We start from the raw sequence: 21901 nt of genomic DNA on the forward strand, positions 1-21901 counted from the left end.
GGGGGGAAGGGGTAGGGGGGGTGTTCCAGCCGCCTCAGGGGGCGAAGCGGTGGCAGGGTCCCGGCGGGCTGAAGAGAGCCGGTCGCCCTGTGTGGGACCCCCCTCCGTGCCACGCCTGCCCGGGGGTTTGGCCGCCTTTCCCCGCGCAGTGCCCTGGGGCTGCTCCGGGAGGCGGCGGCCCTGAGGGGTGAGGGCTGCAGCGAGCAGCAGCCCGGCGGAAAGGCGTTGAAGCCGGCGTCTAAATAGGCAGATGTGAGGTGAATGTGTAAAAACGGCTTGTGTGAGGAATAATGCCTAACGGGCAGAAAGAGAAGGGAAAAGCGGATGAGGTGGAGCAAGCTGTGAGATGGAGCTCCCGCGCACCCGGGAGCGCAGGCCACCCCTCAGAAAGTCGCTTCGGCAGGTTGTCACGGGCGAAGTTCACTCCGAGGACCCTCGGCAAAGGACCGTCACCGCGAAGGCCCCTCCTGGCTCTGTGGCAGCCCCCAAGGGGCTCAGACGCTTTGCCTGAGGTGTGACCCCAGACACGGTGCTGGTCTCCGAAATACATGGGAGTACAGCGTTGCGTTCTTGTAACGTACTGGCAGAGCCGTACCTTCGCTTACCCCGCCACAAACACTCCCAAGGGCTTGCTGTCCACTTTGCTGTAGGAGCATAGGCAAGGAACGAGTACTGCAACTTTCTGCATCGGTGTTTTCAAGCCACACTTTGCAAACCCCCTCCCTCTGCTGAGGTGGAACAGGGGCTGCGAGGCTATTTTTAAGGGGGCATAAAAATAATCTGTTGTTAGGCTGGTTAATACCCAAAACAGGGGTCTGCACTTCTGCAGAGAGCTCTGGAAGAGCTTGGAAACCACTGATCTAGAACACTAACCCCAGCGTGTGATCACATTCTCACTATCAAGGCTTCTGGTAATTTTGTCTGAATTAGACTTGATGGAATCGGGCTCTCTGTTTTCAGCTTTCTGTAAAGACAGTGTAGAGAACAGGAGGCTAAAACATGCACAAACTTAAAAGGAACGGACTTTCTTGCTACTTTCTGTACGTTATCCTTTGTATATACCTTGATGCAGTTACTGTGTATTCAGCAAACTTAAATATCTCCTTGTTAGTGATCTCCAATAAACATTTATTTTGTGGCATGGTTTTGGCCCACTTTTAGTTTAAGAAGTAATCCTACTGAGAGAAAAATGGTTTATTTGCTCAATAAGCCTTTCATAAACGAAGTATTTTTAGAAATAGTATTTTTAGTAATACATTTTCTGTAAGCAGACTGAGGATTTTTTAAGCTACCTAAGCGTGCAAAAAGCAAGTATGATGAATGGAACACCTACCATTAGGCTCAGGTATCTTTTACGTTGGTTTTGCCAAATACTAGTGGGATCAGAAAATTGTTCTTCTGGTCTGAAAACAGTGCATTCCATGCTCACATCTCGTTGGGCAGGTATTTATTTTCGGCTGGAGCTCTGTACAGGCTTACTTAACAGAGAACCAGCTGCTATTTGGGGCCTGGCTTACAAAAAGTTTATTAAGAAACTGTAAATCCACTGTGCTTTTCATCAAAATGTTTTCAAACAGACCACTAACCATTCACATAGAAGTAACTTGATGACATCTCCAAGCTAGAAATTTTAAAAGAGAGTGAAAAAAAAAGTATTACACCATTAAAGGCAAAATCTAAAATTCTATTTGGGGGAAAAATTATTTCTCTAGGGTGAAGAGGCCTGAGTACACTGTCTAGTTAACAATCTCATTTACAGCTTTTTTTTCTCAGTTGCATTTTTACTATATCATTAGTGTGCAATGAGGCAGCAACTGACATTGCAAGACATGTAATGAAAGTGTAAAATATAAAATTGCTCATTATGAACAGTAATGTGCATTTGCTATTACAATCTGCTATTTCATAGATTTTGAAGCCAGATAAAAGCATTATGAAGGTCTGGTCTGATCTGTGCTGTTCACCCAGTTACCCTGGAAGCAAGCTCCCAAATCCCATTAGAGCTATTGCGTATCTTTAAAAAGGACATGCAACTCTTCAATAAAGATTGCAGAAAGTAATGGCACATTACGTCTTGCCAATAGTTAACCAATTTCACTTATACAATACTAACAATTTCTTCTCCATGGCTGGGGTGTTAGTCTGAAAAACTGCATGCAGCTCTCTTCTGTAATACGGAACTTTCTTGACAAGCCTACTTACATATAATTATTTTAATCTTTCCTCATAAATCGCTCCCCTTCACTCATTCATTGCTATCTCCTGAACTGCTGCCTCCATCACCAGAGCTGTTCTAGTAGTGAATGCTCAGAAACTAATTCACTGGAGGCAGACCCCTCTTGTACACCCTGATAGGACACTCCTCAAAGCATAAATTTGACTATTTGAAACTTGCATCAAGATACTTGTCCCATTTCAGCGTGTCTCACAGGCGTCCTGCTCTCCGACTTCTTTTCTGCCCCTAAAGAGTTACAGTGCAATTGATTTCTGCTCTGCGCATAAAGAGTCTTTCTTTCTGACCTGCATTTTAACATCTGAGATATCTCATGCTGTTTCTCTGTCTTCCCTGGTGTTGCAGCAGTTCCCATTGTTACCATCTGCAGATTTCATTAACATGCTGTTTATACTCCCTATTCCAGGTCATTAATAATAAAGATATTAAGTCTGGCTCTACTTATCTTCCCCTGCATATCTCCCTAGGCACCTGTTCCCAGCTGTTTAACACTGCTTCTTGTAATTTTTCTGCTCACATGACCGTTCAGTTCAAGTCAACTGAAATTTTTTCATATCTGCATTTGTGAGAAAGAATCAAATATATTACTTAGAGATCCGTGTATAACACTCAGCCTACTGCATTGCATAGATCCAAGTTTATCGTTCTATTTAAGTGTGGAAGAATTAGTTTTGATTGATTGACTCAAAGTTCAGCTAATCCTTGTGTGGCTTCTTTCCTTGTCTTTGTTCTGTGCTTACTCTTTATTTTCTATTACTTGGTCTTTAATTAGGTTATACAAAAATCAAGACTTACATCATTTTTGGCTTGCTACAACCCAGAGATACAGGAGTTGCACATGGATTGCACCACAGATCCATCTGGTCCACGATCCTGCTGCTGGCAGCAACCAATAGGTGGTATTTGAGGCAAAAGTTAGGGGAAACATATTGGTTCATCTGCCTGATACTGAAATTCCATCCTGATGGCCACAGGAGATCAGTATATAATTCAGGGCACAAAGTTTAATCACACGAATTGCTCTTTACACTGCAGAGCTATAAAGAGACAGCAGAGTTCCCTGAAGTCAGTTGAGTGGAGTGAAATCTTGAGCATACAGGATTTGCTCAGCACTTCAGGAAGTTGGTCTAAGAATTACCCAGGTTTTTTAAAAAACAGAGCCAGTGGCAGAAGCTCTGCCATGAAATCATCATGCTAACTGTGTGCCAGTTTGTGACATCTATCCAGGAGCCACTTGTCCTTTTTAGCAGTATTACATGGACAGTCAATGAAATCCAGAAAGCCTGCTTGTATGAGGAGGTACTGGCAAGGGCCGTGGACCTTGGCTACTACTATGGTTCACAGTTGCTTCACAAGAATTAGTGATACGGGTTGTCTTACTGCCTACAGAACCCTGCCGACAGCACAAGATGGGTGCTGCTTGTTAAAATTTACAGAAGCCATAATCATGGTGAATCTTTGCCAATGCAAGCTCAGCTCCAGAGATGCACACACAGGTTGCTCATGGACAAGAGCCACTATAAAAAGGATTAATTTTAAATGCATGCCTAAACGTTTGCAAGGTCTGATCATAAAGCTTAGAGTAATGGTTGAAAAAAATCTGATCCCGCTGAAGTCAATGGTGCGTTTACAGGTAGTGTTGATTTGTGATTCCATTCATGGTGCTGCAGAGCACAGGCGCCATTCATTAATCAGCTGTATACATCAGCTCTATTTTTATTCTCTGTTGTCTTAAGGTTATAATAACATTCACAGCTAGTTTGTAGGAGTACATTCAGAGTCTTCTGCAAACATACTTCTGCATGAATGCAGCAAAAATTCTTTATGTGTATTCAAGAAGTCATTCCCATTTCTGAATTTCCAGATCTCGTGGCTTCTTTGTCTGTCTCTGGGGCCTAATCCTGCATTTACTAAGGGTTAATTTACAGAGATTTAATTTTTATTGTCAGCATTGATCTGATCATGAAATCCCATGTTAGCTAGTCCCTCCCTCTCTCAAATGTTGCCCAGCTTTTTTTCTGCTTTTCAAAAACCAGTTTCAGTTTTTGAGCATCCTTGCTTTAGTGCTCATCTACATAAAAATCTTAATAAAAGTAAGACAATTCTTTTTTTACTGATAAAAGCCAAGCTTGTCCACAGTGCTTTTGAAAAATGTCATACAAGAGGGCTTTCCTTTAAATAATACTCCAATGATTTTCAAGAACCTTATCCAAGACATTTTCCAGGATTTAGCATTATCATGTGGCACAGTGTGCATATCCCAAAGACACAGCCGAGGGAAAGAATACAAGGGGACGCAGAACTGCTGTCCTTTTTATTTGAGTACACGTTCCTACAACTCTTCAGAAAATCAGTTAGCACTAGGCTATTTTATTTAAGCACTCTACTTATTACCTGTGTATAAAACAAACGAAGTGTAATGTGAACAAAAGAACACCTGCTATAGAGAAATAAATGTCTTGCCAAGAGGGGAAAAAAAGTTGTTAACTCTTAATCCTGTAAGTATTTCAGAGTGTGAAGTAAAGGGATGATGATCTGCTTATTAGACTTCTGATAACATCCAGCTGTTAGCCTAGTGCTAACAGTGATTTTGTGAAGAGTCAGCTGTATCTGCCTGCCCCAGCACAGCATCTGACCCATTGGATTTAGAAGCTTGGAAGCTATGAAGTGGTAATATTATTAAAAATACTACATATGCAAGTAGCAGTACAGGACAAAACAGATTAAGTCTTTGCAAGAGTTTTACTTCTGACAGAAACTTTTCTCTTGAGTTTCCAGGCTTAGTACATAAACGGCAGGAAGTTTGTTTTTCACTGGGAGCTCTCAAAGCGCTCGTAGGGTCCTAAGGAAAAGCAGCCTCGAACTAGTCACACTTCATTAGCAGTTCCAGTTCAGTACAAACCTGCTTCTTGTTCCAGCAGATTGAAACACAGCAGCCCGGCATAGCTCACTGCTCCTGTCATCTGTAAATCGGGAGTGCTGGCTAGGCAGAGTTAGCCGTACATACTAGTAACCTGAGTTCACAGGACAAGGGCAACCCTCACCAAAATGGCTGGGCTGTCTAGTTTGCAGCAGTGGGCACAGCAAATGACACAAGGATGCAGTGGAAAGTTGCACTTCTCTGGTCCTCCACCGCTCTTCCCAGCTGCTTCTGTTGCGTCCACCCCAGTTGGGTGCATCTTTCACTACGTATAGGAAAGAGTCAGTAGGAACTTGGAGCATGCATTTTATCTGGTTAATTAACCTGATCAAACATGTTTTCCCTGTTCTAGGAGAAGACATAAAAACATGACTTGTAGTGCTTGGAGTAATGGACATGCATCAGATTACAGCAGCTGAGGCTGTGGTCTTTATATGCACAGAGTGTTTATGTTCAATACATGCAAACAGAGGAAGCAGGTCACACAACTGCAGGCTAGATTACTGGTGTTTGTTAGTAGTTCAGACCCAAATCAGTCTGGGTTGCCTAGAAAGATAAAAATGAGGCTTTAGTAATATGGCCTTTCTTAACAGGTTTGAGCTGAAGATGCAGAACTTTGGATGTGGCTCCAAAGTTTAGTGACATTTGAGTTCAGCGTTTAATTTCAGGAGGCATTACTTAGAGCCTTCTGGTCTGGATGCAAAACCACGTCTATATTTTGGAGCCATCATTGGGTTTGGATCCTCTCTGATTCCTTCCAATCCTCACATGATGGAGTAGAGGTATCTACATCAAACTTAGCAGTATAAGAGATTTTTCTATGGAAAGTAGAAAACCACACCACACCATCTTTCCAAAAAAACCTAATTTATACCTGACTTTTGCCATGTGGGAATTTGGAGGGGGAAGTTTGTTGTAGACCATGATTACAGTGACAGTGTTCTCTTGTTATTAGAGAAAACTCTTATGTTTGCATCCAGAAGCATGTTCATGCTTTCCAGTAACATCATAAACCAGGTGCTAGAGATAATCCAGTCGAGGAAATACCAGTGACTTGACATACAGTGTGTTTAACAATCCACCACTGAAATTATTCACACTTGAGTTTGAAATGGGAATGTATCATGGTAGAAGAGCCTGTGTTTCACTTTCTTCCCTTCTGCTAGCTACCAGACATTTTATTTCACATTGGTGTGAGATCCTGTAACATGAAGGTATTTCCTGGGGAAAGTAAGCAAGTATAAATGGGACAGAGAAGCTTTGCAAAAAAGTATCTGCAACATCACAGATGTCTGGCTATGAGAGAACTGGTCAGATTTTTCTGTGAGGAAAACAAATTCCTAACAAAGACAAAGAATCCAGATTATATGGTCATTGCAAAAAAAAAAAAAAAAAAAAACCACTCTTTTCTTTGATGACAGGATAACCAAGTTTGTGTTTAGCTAAAGCTGTGATTCCAGATTTGTTTTAACCTGATAAACTGGTGATACTTCTGAAAAGGGCAGCTCCCTTCTGCCCCCATCTACAGCTGCTTGTTCACACGGGCTTGTTTGTGTAGGGCTCTGTGTATATGTGGCAAGACAGCTGAAGGACCAAAATCCAGCTTTTGATGAAGTTACTGTTCAGTTGGATGAATTCCCTGATCAATCCTGTGACCAGAAGAACATCAGCATTAACCCAGGGGCGGAGGTGAGAGGGAGAGCCAGGCAGCCTGTTTTGGCAAGTGCAGATTTTGTTGACTAGAAGTGACTGCGCAATCAAAGCACGAGGCAGACTTAATGCTGCCTCTTCTGCAGCTGAAACCTCATCTCAGAGACCACCTGAAAAGATAAAAGGCTAACACTTTGATACCCAAGGAAGTGGTACAAACCCTGGGAAACACAAGTTAGGAATCACTCTTAAGTCTACTGCAGTTTTTAAAATCGGTTATTTTGAAACTACTGTGGGGAGGGGGGCATTGTATGCTTAGTAGTTTGTATCATGCCATAAATAATTATATTGATGACAGGTATTTCATTTATTCATTTTTCTTATGTAGTTGCCCCACTTCATCTACTGCGTGGTGATCCTATCCTGATCCCAAGTAGAGGATGGCTTAAAACCCAGTGCCCAGGATTTTTACTGGTTTTGCAGCACTTCACAGTAAACATTACAGGCTTGAACATTCTCTCTGCTAGCAAATCTTTGACTATTACTCAGGTTTTTAGCCTCAGCTGCTGAAACTTCCCATCCAAACATGGGAAATGGTTGATTTAGTTTGCAGGAAAAAAATGCTCCACTTCACTGTTAGGAGAACTTACCGAGTAAAGAGCCGGTGAAATACTGCACCAGAGCCTCTGGGCAGGCTGGGGATCTCCTCTGGAGGTTTTTAAGAACAGGCTGGACAAAGATGGGGAAGTACATCTGAGCTTGCTTCATGGAGGAATTTGGACTAGGTGACCTCCCAATGTGTCTTCATGCTCTCTGCATGCCAGTAACAGCCTGTAGGGTACTTCTGCTGTGCACCATGTGTAGGTCTAACTGTCTACTGTGTGAAAGTAGGAGCAGAGGAAAGGGCAGAAAAGGGTTTTCTGTTACCTGGCAGGTGGATAAGGGCTTCTGATAACGTACTCGGGGTTGGCATCCTCGCAAAGGGGGGACGGGCTCTGGAGGAGGAGCACCGAGAGGCGGCTGGTGGTGCTTCTGGGCTGAATGCTTACCCAGCCAAAGAGAGCAGTCATCCCTCTCCAGCTGGACAGTGCAAGCAGTGCTGAAGCAGGGCTAGTTTTGTAACAGTGTGAGAGCAGAAGGTCATCTGGAGGAAGTTTAAAGGTACAGAGAGGACAGCTGGCATGGGAGTTAAACATATTAAAAAAATCCTCTTTTTCTGGAGGTGCAGACATCTTTTCTAGAATAATGACACACAGTTGTCATAATGTACAAGTTACAGCCATGCCCAGCAATTACTTCTAGTATAAGCAGGAAAAGTGGGTAAAGAACAAAGGAACAAATACATCACCACCACAATAAGCAGTGTGGCTACACACTCCAGTACGTGTACTCCGCTGTGTACTTTTTTTTTCTTTTATTTCAAAAAACAAGCAGACTTTATCAGCTTTTACTCTCTTCACTAAAAGCAATTGCTGTAGGTCAGCCAGGATCTGTATGTCTTGAGACCACAGTATCACATCTTCGCTTCTGCGCCCAACAACATCCAGAGAGGAATGTTGGAACTTGGACTTTGTTGGTCCAAGCTGTACTTAGGTTACAAGCTTTCCAGCTCCTGCTAATCAGGAATTTCTAGAGACGGGGCATTAATAAACAAAAAGAAAGGGTCAAACAACAGACTGTAAGGCAACAAAAAATTTGAGGCTATACTTTTGAAGCTTTGGGACAAGGCTTTACTGCCAAACGTAGGAGGAAAGGGCAGAAAAAACATTAACTTTGCAGTTTATCTCAGTGTGAGCATGTGACTGTTACTCTTCTCTGGTTAGAGGAAGAGACAGTGGAGGTGAATTAGAGAAAGAAATACAGACTTCTGCTTTCAAGAGGAAGGCACCTTTATAACCTCAAGTATAGCAGGGAGCAAAAACTATTGCAGAAATAATAGTACAATTTAAATCTATTTTAATTATAAAATTTTAAAACATCACGTCATAGCTTCAACAATAATAATGATAACAAGGATTTGTACCAATTTTTTAAGGACTCGAGGCAGATCAAAAGTTTGGAAATGCCTATGTCCTTTCCAATGCTCTATTTACGGGTTCAGTCCAAAATGCAAAATTTATTGGGCTTAAGCTCCTGTATCTCACATTTTGGAAAGCGAGTCACTTCATACTTCAGTGTGCACTGTAGGACCTGATCGGTTCTGTAAGTTGTTCATGTTTTTTCTTTACACTTCACAAATAGGAAGCCAGACAGCAACAGCTTCAGCTATTTTTCCTGGCAAAGAAAAAATAAACATTGTATAAATGTTTACAGTCAAATAACATTATAATAATATTTTCCAGATGAATATATGTGGTTTTAGAGATACTAATGAATCTTTATCATTTGCTTCCCTATAGAATTTCGTATGATCCCACAAGGTATCCTAAATACATTCCTGAAGCATACTGTCTGTGCAAAGGCTGCCTCATGGGGATCTTTGGCGAGGAGAATTTTCACTTCCGCAGCACCCCTGTGTACATGCCAACAGTCATCCTCCGGCGCACGTCGTCATGTGCTGGGGGCCGTTACGTCTACACAGAAGATTATGTCACTATCCCAGTGGGGTGCACTTGTGTACCTGAACAAGAAAAAGAGGCCGAAAGTGTAAATTCCAGCATAGATAAACAAGAAATGAAGTTGCTGGTAAGCCAGAACAAGCCGTCATCAGAATGAAGAATATATAAACAGTCGTGTTACTGGCTTCACATCATCATCTCACCACCTCAGGAAACTGCACAACAGCAGCAAACACACCGACTTACCCTCTTTTTCTACTTAGAGTTATTTCAATTATAAGATGGAAAGTTTTGTCCAATCACTCAGATCATTAGAGATGACAATTCATATTAAGAACTTCTTTAGTTCATGTAAGTATTTGTTGCAAATTCCAAAGTAGCTTTTTTTTCCTTAGAGCAGAACATTTTATCCTTGCTTATTCACAGTAAATTTTATAAGATGATGCAACTGTAAGACATGCTAGCTATTACTATAGCAGCCTACTGGTTGTAGATACTTTTAAGGAATCTCTTATACTCTACTTTTAAATACTTATATATAAAAATCACATAGCTGCCATACATGTGTCAAATCAGCAGTTAAAAGGATAATTTCTCAGACTGGGAGAGCCTTCCTTTATGTTGCATAGCTCAACTCCAAACAGTGTTCTTGGCTGTTATATCTTTGGCTATTTATACACTACAGCAAGGAAACCTTTGCTGAGTTTGAATCATTCATGAAACAATATTCTATGAGTTTGCTGGTTTTAAACTTGCCAGATTGCTAAGGGTACAAGAGTTTTGTGGAAAAGCGTGCTAGAATATTGTAAAACTGTAATGGACTTTTGTGATGTGGACTAAGTCTAATTACACGGAAAATAGCAATTAGAAGAAACACAGTTTGGGTCCCAAGAATTCTGTATTAGATTTCATTCATCATTAACTGCTTAACTGTTTCTTGTGACAAAAATGTATTCTGTACAGTTGAAAGGCCAGAACCTTTTTCATGTTAGAAGAGGAGATTCCTCATTAAAAAAAAAATACGTATGAAGGATAGGCTTCATCTCTGGTACAGTGCAGATGAGTAAACAGGCTAGGTCTTAACTTCTAGATGCTACAGAGGTCATTGAGGTGAGTCTCAGTCAATCAAAACTTGTTGAATCTGACTGATTTATGCAATTAGTGTTACTCAGTTTCCCTACACTACATGTAACAGACAGCCGGTCACCTGCAAAAGATGCTAGTCTGCAGAAGAGCAGTCTTCCATCTTTGCAGCTTACAGGAACTTGATGGCAAGCCCTAACCAGAAACCCTAGATGCACAAAAACTTGCATTTCCAGAACAAGAGACTGAAGGTTGACTCAGTCTAGTGAATGAGAATCAGGAATAACCAGGCATACCTTGCACAAACATAACTCCTCAGAGGGCCACAATCACCAAAGTTGATAAATCTCTGCACAGCAGAGAATAACTTTTACAGTTGAAGGATCATGACTGCAATATCATTACAAAAATTAATAACCACCATATGCAGCAATGTATTTGCTACATCGAGAATCTCAAAATTGGGCTTAACTCATAGCAGAGAAAGTCCCTAGGCTATACAAACACACGTTCCTTTGGAATGTCATTGGATGAAGAATGGAAAGACTGAGCTAACCAGAATTAACGAGTTAAATAGAGAATGAAAATCATAGGACAACTCCTTGTCTTGGTGCATAATTATTGACTGTGCTTTTTATGAGTCAGTCTAGTATAACAGCATTTTTATAGTGCAATCTGTACAGTTTCTTACAAAGCCTAAAACAATTTTAAGAACTCCAGAAACCAATAAAAGATTCCCATCACAATGTCAGAATGAAGTTTATAACTGCGTTTCTTGTGCAGAAGCTTTTCCACAATTCTACTTGTCTTTAGATCTGTGTTTCCTCAAATTGTGATGCATCTATCTCAAGGGGGTTCTCAAAGGAGTTCAAAGAAGGCCATAAAGTGTTTATACTACTCAGAGAACAGCTAATTGCCTAGCTGCTGCCAGCAATTAAAGGTAGTTACCTGTTCCCTGGAGAATGTAAATACTTGCAGCAATTACATCCACTTTTCCTTCCTCCTAATGTGGAAGAACTTCTCACCCTCTGAGAAGAAGGAAATGGTAATCAGAGGGGCTCAAAAGGGAAGCAGACCTACAAAACTGGAGAAACACTGCATTAGACGATGCTTCAGCAGTCTTAACTTCTTATAGTTTCACTATTAAATTGTGGGGTTTTTCTCCACACACACACTTCAGACAGGGTGAAGTTGGACCTTCAGACTCCACAATGTAGAAAGCAAAGTCTTCACAGTAAAAGGTGCCATGGTTTAACCCCAGCCAGCAACTAAGCACCATGCAGCCGCTCACTCACCTCCCTCACAGTGGGATAGGGGAGAGAATCAGAAGGGTAAAAGAGAGAAAACTCGTGGGCTGAGATAAAGACAGTTTAATAGGTAAAGCAAAAGCCATGCGTGCACACAAGCAAAGCAAAACAAGGAATTCATTCCCCACTTCCCATGGGCGGGCAGGTGTTCGGCCATCTCCAGGACAGCAGGGCTCCATCACACCTAACGGTGACTTGGGAAGACAAACGCCATCACTCCGAATGTGCCCCCCCCCCCTTCTTCTTCCCCTACCTTTATATGCTGAGCATGACATCATATGGTGTGGAATATCCCTTGGGTCAGCTGGGGTCAGCTGTGTCCCCTCCCAGCTCCTTGTGCCCCCCCAGCCTGCTTGCTGGTGGGGTGGGGTGAGAAGCAGCAAAGTCCTTGGCTCTGTGTAAGCACTGCTCAGCAGGAACAAAAACATCCCTGTGTTATCAACACTGTTTTCAGCACAAATCCAAAACATAGCCCCATACTAGCTACTATGAAGAAAATTAACTCTACCCCAGCCAAAACCAGCACAAAGGCAGTAAAAAAAACCCCAAACAACAACACAGAAATGCCAAACTACACAGCCCTTAACATTTAGTAAATACCCAGAAGGGCTACCAGTTAAAGCTCTGGCTAAACACTGCCCTCCAGCAGAACTCATCTGTCTGCCCACACACTTTTGTTATACAAATTTGTCTGCAACAAATTAGTTACTAGAGCACATGGATTTATTTGCATGATGTGGAGAAAAAAAAAAAAATCTCACTTTTTGTTGCAACTCTCTTGTCCTGCAGGCATAAATTACAGAGTCATTTTGAGGTTTTTCAAGTAACTAGAGCATGTTCTGGGAATTCCTAGGAGTTGCAGCCTAAAATCAGGTAAATGGAACATAATCTGTTTCGCCAATCCAGAAAAACAGATGCTTTAGCTTACATATAGCTTCAGGAATTGGATGACTGAAAGGAAAGTACTAGAGAACTGCAAAACCTCAATGGATCAATAGATTATGTATGTTGGCGACCTCCTTCTCGTCATACTGCCACAAGTGCAGAAAGCTTCCTATGGTTACAAACAGCCTCGTGTTATCTTACTCAGAAGCCCATTTTCCTTTTTTAATCCTCACGCTCCTCTGTGACAGACTTTTTAGCTGAGCCAATTTGCTTCCCGATCCAGCTTTCCAGTTAGGTGTCTCTTAAAAGCTATGTTTGTGTTTTAGCGTGATCAAGTGTTCGATAATTGTTAGTGAACAACTGTTTGTTAATATTTAACATCAAGAACCATTAGCTACACAAACATTTGTTAACCTTCAAAATATCCATCCATATATAAACCCTCTCTGCATTACTCATGTGGAAAAGGTTATTAAATGCGTTTGTTTGGAATTTAATTTTTTTAAAGAGATCATCACTTCATGGATTTATATCAGTTTCACTTCAACTGTGGTGTGACATTTTCCAGCTTCTAGCCCTCTGGTTACAGCTGCTGCAGCCTTGCCTTTAATTTGCATGGGGGGAGGAAGGGTTCATTGGAGTTGCTTCAAGGCTCACAAACTGTTGACACAAGGCAGACATGAAATGCCTCATTGAACCAACTCCAGGCCCAATAAATGCAAACAATTCAAAGCTGAAACTATCTGGCAGCTGCAGCTGATTTGAGAAGATTTTTTGTTGTGCCAGGAAAATCTTTTCCTTCAATGAGGTTGTCCCTGGAATACATTAGGAACCACAAAATACAGAACAATATCCTTGGTAAAGAGATTATTTTCTTCTCTGTAGTATCACTTAAGATAGGTTGGAAAATTCGTATCATTCAGGAAGGTTGAGAAAAGCCTGAGATGCTAGTTTTGGTTTACTAGCCAGTCATTACATGAAGGTGTCCGAACAGGCAGAAGTCTAGAGCTGCAAGTAAACAAGAAATCACATGGGGGAGCATGAACATGAAAGCAGCAAGGGAAAAAGGCTAAGATGTGCTCAGAAAGTATAAACACCCATTAATCTCACTGGGATTAGGGAACAGCCATAACTACCTGGACTAGGGCACATGAGGGAGATCAAGTTAATTTGACATGTTTTGCTGAGTAGTGGCATGAGCTACCACTTGTTTTTGCTGTACTCCCACCTAAGGAGGCTGCAGAACACGAGTAGACCCAGAGCGGCAGCACAGCCCTGACAGCGGCTGACAAGGGGCTTCTGCAGCCCGAACCCAGCCACCCCATTTCCCAGCTCACTGCACTGCACTGGGGCTGCGCCGTGCAGGGAACCAAGGGAGAGTGACAAAACCAACCATCAGAGATACTTCCCACTTGCTCAGGTACGGAGAGGCATGGGCGGAGGGGTGAAGGCACTTGTGTGGTACAGAGACAGGCTAACTGTGCAACATCGAGCTGAGAGCAACACCATTTTTAACGGGAAGTGTGGATTAGATCTTGATGGAAGCAGTACCTTGGACTTCATGCAACAGCATTTCTAGAAGTTTCATTTGTCATCTGGGGTGAGGTGCAGGCAGCTGCAGTGTATTCTCTCCCCCAACAGCCATCAGCCTGTGCACAAGACCCCAGGTTTCCTCTGCCAGGTGTCACATTCATATTGACAGCAGGGCATGGAGATATCCTGCTGCTGCACAGTGCCTGTTCCTGCAGCCAAGAGGCTGTAGCACATATGACTCTGCAGTCATGAATGCCACTGGAAAAGCAGCATGGTGGTAACACTTCACCACAGTTTGTTCCAATAGAAAGCCCATCCATAATAAAGCAAGCTAACCACTACTTGATGCTGAAGTTTTTTTTCATAATCCTATTATAGAAAAAAAGATTTTGCTGTCACATAAATATTTCTTAAAGTTACTGCAATGGCATAAAGTACAAATTCACTACGAATTTTTGTGACTTGTAGCCTTCTCAGAAACACAGGTACTTCCTTGGAAACAAGTATGACAGAAATAGTTTACCTCCTGTCATTGATGAAGGCTGTGAATGCCCCTAGTCAGGCTCTGCTTGGGCAGCTGCCTGTGCTCACCAGGCTTTTAAGAGGGAAGCCAGTGGACAACGAGCTGCTCTGTTGAGTGCATCGAACACAAATTTACATGTATCCTCATCTTCATAATCGTGCATCTTCACAGTACCTCTTTTCAAAGCCGTCTGACCTACATGTGAGAAGCAGCAGTTATTTTCTTGGTGAGCTGAATTTCTTGGTTCAACTGAATGGTGTACTTCTATTTTTTAAGAAAGGTCTGACGAAGTTAGCAGAGTTGTCTTTTAATTCTGATATAGAGAGTCCAACAGCACACATTTACCAAAATGAAGCAGACAACTGAAGGAATTAATAGCAAAGCAGCAACACAGGTGAAGCTTGTATTTGAACAGCACATCTTAATTTAGGTGGGTGGCAGAGGAAGAATATCATCCCTTCTGGCAATCCTACCTGTCCCACTTGAAGCCTCTATGTAGTTAAAAATAAAGTTTCAGGAGTTACTTCATGGTCTCCATCTGCTTGGTGTGCAAGACATTGAGGTAATAAACATTAAAAAGTTTACAATTGTGAAGTATAGATTTGTGCCAATACCTATTCATTTAACATTCTGGTTTGCTTTATTTTGAAATGGGCCACGTAAATTTATGGCATAGCCTCCTGGAAAACAGCTAAACCCAGCTGTATGTCACCTGTGAACAGTCATTTTCGGGGGGGATTCTGGCTTTATTGGGCTCAGCAGCAAGGATGGCTTCTGGTTTGAAAGGCAAAACCATATCAGCCGTGGGCTCACAGAGGCTGTCAGAAGAGCCTGGTCTCCATTCCCCTTGCAAGCTCTTCCCCTGCTGCACTTTTCTTCTTTTAACAATAACTACTACCAGTCTGATAGAAACCAAGGTGCGTGAAAGAGAGAGAAAACTGGTATCATGAAACTCAGGAACACTATATGGGGGGTAAGGGGAAGAAGCAGCGGATGATAGAAAATGTGAGGAGGGCAAAGCCTTAGGAAGACAGCAGATCTCTTGGAAAATGGGGAAGAGAGCAACAGTGGCTTGGACAGGTATTTATGAACCAGTGTTGTGTCCAGCTCAGGAAGCACAATTCTCCGAGCACTGAGAGAGGACTATATTCCATCTACATTATTCCTGCTCATTTGTTTACTCTACCAGATGGGAAAATCTGCATCCAAACAGCAGAAATGCACAAACACATGAGTATTATCTCTACCTTATTAGAAGTCTCGTCTTACAAGCTTAATTAGTTTATCCCCACCACAAAATGTATTTCTTAATACTTCATTTTAGGTGCTTCATTTTGTAGATGCAGCATTTCTGTTAGCCTTTTTACACAATCACAATATATAAATATGACATATAAAGACAAGTACTTATGTTTTGTATAGTATATTTATAGCTGATAAAACTGTTGAGTGCCTTGGAATTTATGAACCAGCTTTCACCCAAAAATACATTAGTAGCGTAGTCAAAAGGTTAGTCAAAACTGGCATTAAAAATTTTCAGTTACCAAAAATATCTAGTATCCCAAAGTTTTTCTAATGCTTCATCTATTTTGATTGAAATTGATTGAAATATAGCCCAAACCTTGATATAAAATTTAACATTTGTCATTAGAAACAGTGGGAGTTCATCAATACATTATGTTATACCTCAGTGGCCTTGTAAGATTCAACAATTTCTAAGATGCTTCTATTCTACTGCTCTACTGCTGTCTGTGGAACAGGAGGCAAAGATAAAACTAGGCAATTGGAAAAAAAATGACTGTTCTTATAACTCCAAACTTGACATACCTGTAAATCATCTTTAGCTTGATACTGAAATCCACTAAAAAGCAGGCACTGTATTTAATCAGATCCATTGTGATTCAAGATTTAAGAGACTAACATGTATAGGTCCCCTTACTACAAAAGTATCTCATAACCAACAGTAAAAGTAGCTCCAAGTGAGAACACAGTTTGAAGCACTAATGCAAAGACTGGCTGACGTGTTGCATTTTAATTTAGTAGTTACTTTGTATTCCAGGTGATTTGGCCTGACTAATGTGTAGGATTCTTAATGAAAGTAAACCTCTTTCTAATGGGGAAATCCTTACTGTGCTTTTTTCAAGGAAACATCAGGTTTATACCACCTCTGGAGATTAGCTGAACTAGTAAATAGAACAGCCTAGTTGTGTGTTTTTTTAAAAGCTCATGACGTTCTGTTGCACTAACACATAAACATCACAAAATAAATACACCGTACTTCTGCAGAGAGACGTTTAACAACTTACATTACTTTTTCTCTAGTACAGCATACATACATACGTACACAAGTTTACATGGTAGTAAGTGATGACAAAATAGATCTTATCTTTTACAAAAAGAAAGTCTGGGTTTGTGACAAGGCTTTAGAGAAAAGGTGAAATAATAACCACAAGTTTTTAAAAAGCCAGTCTGGCAACAATAGTGGATAGTAGGTCTTATCTTACTTGGCAACTGGCAGGTAGTTCTGATTATTATTAAAAGCAACTGGAGAGGCCTCCCCAGAAGGAGACCTATTTTCTCTTCTAGTTATCCTTTATAAAAACATCAGTCTGCTGGATAATGAATCTGAAAACATGACATGTTCAGAACAAACATCCCTCAATCCTTTTATTAAGGGAGCATCTCTCAAGATTGAAAGGAGACCACTATTCATGCTCTTTCAACCATCCACTAGCTGCCAAGTCATCGGCTGATGCAATGACAATTCTGATATCTGTGAGGCAAGCACCTATGTGTTGTTATAAGCCAACCAGCTAAAATCACTTCAGAGAGGTCACTGAAGAGTCCTTGAATGGTAAAAACTACCAGTTAGAATGAAACTCTAACAGAGAAGTTCCCATTATCCAGCACCTGCATTGTTTGGTCCCCATTTACCTAACAGGTAAGATACAAAACACAGTTAACTGCAAATGCTTACACATTTAAAAGAGAGGCTATCACATCATGTTGATTAAAGCTAGCCCAGAAAACAGTACTTGGAGCTGAGTATTTCAGCACTGAGTCACTGACAAAAAACAGAAAGGAGCTTGACTGAAAAATTAGTAGATCTTCTTATGAGAATCAGTCCAGTCCAGAGGCATAGTTCACGTAACATCGAAATTCATTGGCTAAATTTCGTGAGTGTTTTGGAATAAACTTACATATCTTCACACCAAGATGCTTTGCTGCCTGTTCCTCCATGATTGCACCTGCAGCAAAAATAAGTAGTATTCAATGAGAAAAACAGTAACAGAATGTTTGGGCTTTTTTAATAGCTCCTCCCAAATGCATATATAGAGAGAGCCTGCTTTTTTTCAGGAAGCAAGGCTTAAAGCAGCTACACTATCAGCCCTCTTTAACAACTGAATCTATTGGAAAATTTAAAATAAATCTGAAAGAATAGAAGATGCCCCAAGGAAATGAATGTCCGAGAAGTTTCATAAAAATAGGTAGTGGGTAAGATCAGTGCCCCTTTTATAGAAAACAGAAACTTGAACTCAATCTTCTTGCTACATGCCAAAGAAATTACCTGGAAGGGAGCCATGGGAAATGCAAACAGATTACATATACTCTTCCACTTAAATAAACTGCAGTGCGATATTTACAGCTACACACTGAGAAATCATTTTCTTGAGCAGTATTTCTCAAACTTTGTAAACTGAAGACCACCTATCCATTTTAGGGAAAAAAATTCTGAGAACCATCCTTGTGCATGACTGCCATGTGCAATTAAACAAAGAAGTAGGCTTTGTACGGCCATATATTATTTTACATTTTCTTTATTTTGCCTGCTTGGTTGACTTCCCTTAAATTGTATGTATAGAGGGGTTTTGTCCTTTGTTTTTTTGCAAAAGTGTCCTGGATGTCTTCAGACATCTTGTAATAAGATTACATTTTAAGAAACACCATGGCTAAAGCAGATACTCATCACTTCTTAAACCAGCAAGTGCAAGTACAGTTGGTAAGTTATCCAGTTTCACTGCTCTTATCGCTGGTTTTTAATTCCTCCTGCTGTATTTCAGTGCCTAAAATCTCCTTACTTGAAACACAGTGGCAGAATCCCCTCATACATTCATTCAGATTAAAATGTCTATGTTTAGCAGTAAGGACAGGTAATATATATATATTAAAAAAAAAAGTTGATTTTGTTTTTCTTTTCAAGACTTAGCTAAAATCATCCCACTTTACTCAGCAAAGGCCATTCCAACCTATTTGTCATTCTTTCTACTTAGCTCACCTTCGATGTTAAGTAGTATTAGCATTTAAGCATTGTAGGTCCCTTCCAACTGAAGTAGTCTATTCTAGTCTATTCTAATTTTGTATGTGGCAGCTGAAATCCTGCAGCTACTGACACGTTTAAAAAAAATCACAAATTCGTAAGGTTATTGAATAAGACATTAACAATAAGTTGCACCTATGTTCGTCATACCCAGATTTCAATCATTGCAATTACAGAGAGTGGCCCTTTTACAAGAAAAAAAGTATTTCTGGAACTTTGCAGGATGATCTTGTAATTCTTCAAAAATTTATTAAAACTCATAATGCCATATGAAAAAAGTACTGACTACAACTATTAAAAAACACATGCCTTCAATTTAAAATAAAGGTTGAACTAAAGTACTTCAATAAAAAGTGTAGGACACATATTCCTCCTTGAATTACTGATAAATTAGTATTTTTCTCACTTGAGTAAGTTCGTCTTTTGAGAGAGAGAACAAGGTGCTTAATGGTGACCTAATATTTTTATCAATTATACCTGTGCAAAGCAGAATCTTTCCTTTTGTTAAGTATTTGATGGTCTCTGCAGTTTTTTGAAGACATTCCTCAGACAGATAGGGTGGATCTGCTATTACGATGTCAAAACTGTGTGGCAGGAGATTTTCAGGTAAGTTCAAAGGGTGGTTGTAATCATAGAAGATAAATTCTTCTCCATATACAGAAAACCTTTTGTCGTACTCCAGTATACATGCTGAAAAATCTTTACCATCCTGTTCTTTCAGTTTCTGGTACACACTCGGTGCACTAACACATGCTATCCTGAAAAAGAGACAGTAACTTAGAATATTAATGTAAAAGGCAAATAACAACAACAACAAACCCTACAGCAGTCCTCAGGGCTGCTTTGGGAAAACATTTTAAATATTAGTCCCAAAAACGTAAGCTATACTTCCTCCATTCTAACAAATAATTACTTTAATAACAGAGTTTTAAGTATTGAAGCCATTACCTATTCAACCTCCATGCTGCACAAAGACCTTAAGCTTAACTACAGAGAAAGTCTTGTTTCAGAACAGCACGGAAATATACTTGAAAACTTAAAATTAAAAACGACTCCTTACAGAAATAGGAAGAAAACCAAGTTTTTCCATCTGTTCTACAGAAACACTGTATGAAAACAGAGAAAAGAATTACAAGTCATTAATATGCTCTGGAGCTCTTTGTATTTCTTAAAAAATAAAAAGATTCACAGTAAGGTTTTACAAGGCAGAGCCTACAACATTCAATGAAATGCTAAATGGTAAGATCAGTATGAACTATTAATTAAATAAATAATAGCAAAGCATTTCTGCAGTATCTCAATTGAACAAAGATCAACTACAATGAGTAACGAATTAAACTTCATGCTCTACCTACATAGTAGAAACAAAATATTTACAGAAAAGACATGTTAAATCTACAATGTAATTATCAAAACCTACCTGCCACCTTTTCCAGCTGCCACAACTGCTTCATTAGCCAGGCATGATGCAGTTTCATCGCTGTACCAAAACTGGCTCAATTGCTGAGAAAGATAATGCACAATTACAAACAACATCAAATCTTCTGACTGTGCTATGTACAGTTAGGTGTGGTGAGTCATATTTGAAGAAAATCAAAATCCACAGCAACTTCTCAGTTCACAAACTGTAAAGCTGGAAATGTGACTATTTTCCTGACAGTCTTTTTACTTCTGTAACGAAGCGACATGCAGCCGGTAGCTTACACTGTGTGTTTCCAAAGCATTTAATGCAGCATTCGGAAAATGAAGTAATGCAAAATCACTGACAAGGTTAGCTCAAACTCAGTGTGCAGATGCACAATATTTATGTGCTCTTAAATTGAGTTACTTTAGCAGAAGAGGAAAAAGGAACTTGAAAAGTGACAGTATAGAAGGAAATAAAGGATAAAAGTACTAAATCAGAAGAGATCAGAAAAAGGAAGAGTTAAAAAAAAAAAACAACCCAGAGACAAATCAGAAATCAGTCTGTCAGAAGAAAAAAAAGCAGCAAAGCAGCAATCTATAAAACCAACGAAATAAAACACATAAGTATGATGTGAAACGAAAGATCACTTGATCTTGTTACACTGCATTTGTCTCAAACTCGGGGAAGAATCTTTACTACCTTCACATACCAGGCTGGAGTTAAAACTTCCAGAAGGGATAGATGCTTCTGTTGGCAGCCTTATTCCCTCTTCATGTAATTTCAGTTTGTACCCACCACACACATGTAGAACAGACAACTATACCCAGATTTAATATTAAAGCAAATACCCCACAGTGTTACTGTCCATGAATAATTTGATTTTGCTACTCTAGGAACATCCTGAGCGTTCCCCTTTTTAATTCCATTTCATTATCCATCCACAGAAGAAACTTGGTAAAGGCTACTCCTCTAACTGTGCTTCATTCACTGAAGTTTATAGTTTCTTACCCAGTCTTCTTCTATTGAGCCAATGGAATATTGATTAAACCCTTGGGAGGTCTTCATGCCCTCTCTCTGCTGCTGTTCCAAATAGAACTCCTGGAGGGCTGCCAGCGTATGGGATGAAAGCTGGGGAATGTCATCATCATCATCATCCATTTTTCTAGATGTCAACCAGAGGGAAAAAAAATAATTAAAGTAACCCTTTTCAGTGGTGAATGCTTTTAATAACGGCATAGTCTCCTGAGGTAAAACAACCTCCACTGACAGTGCAAACTTACTCTAACAGCTAACTAGGAAAACCTCCTCACAAGAGAAAACATATTCCCTCTACTTAGGAGCTCTTCAACCAGTGACAGGCAGATTGGAAATAACATGCCTCCAGAGAGAATTCAGGAACAGCAGCAGCACTGTTCCCTTTCTATACAACACAGATTTGGCTTATATTCTTACAGGGAACTTGTCATTACCATTCTTGATTTCCTGA

At 40.4% G+C, this 21901-nt stretch overlaps 1 protein-coding gene across 1 annotated transcript; it reads right to left on the reverse strand.

Moving 5' to 3' along the window:
* Positions 1–17096: 17096 nt before the first annotated feature.
* On the reverse strand, positions 17097–21576 carry N6AMT2 (N-6 adenine-specific DNA methyltransferase 2 (putative)). Its single transcript, XM_010572632.1, has 4 exons — positions 21424–21576; positions 20431–20513; positions 19488–19768; positions 17097–17940 (listed from the first exon to the last, which is right to left on the reverse strand). The coding sequence occupies exons 1-4, from the start codon at positions 21571–21573 to the stop codon at positions 17813–17815; spliced, it is 642 nt and encodes a 213-aa protein (XP_010570934.1). The 5' UTR covers positions 21574–21576; the 3' UTR covers positions 17097–17812.
* Positions 21577–21901: the final 325 nt, after the last annotated feature.

The sequence above is a fragment of the Haliaeetus leucocephalus genome, unplaced genomic scaffold, assembly GCF_000737465.1.
Source record: "Haliaeetus leucocephalus isolate CR32 unplaced genomic scaffold, Haliaeetus_leucocephalus-4.0 Scaffold351, whole genome shotgun sequence".
Lineage (NCBI taxonomy): Eukaryota > Metazoa > Chordata > Aves > Accipitriformes > Accipitridae > Haliaeetus > Haliaeetus leucocephalus.

Coding starts and splice junctions, on each gene's coding strand:
- N6AMT2 (XM_010572632.1), bottom strand. CDS start 21,573: ATGGATGATGATGATGATGACATTCCCCAGCTTTCATCCCATACGCTG. Junction 20,514..21,423: donor GCTCAATAGAAGAAGACTGG/GTAAGAAACTAT, acceptor TATCTTTCTCAG/CAATTGAGCCAGTTTTGGTA. Junction 19,769..20,430: donor GCAGCTGGAAAAGGTGGCAG/GTAGGTTTTGAT, acceptor TCTCTTTTTCAG/GATAGCATGTGTTAGTGCAC.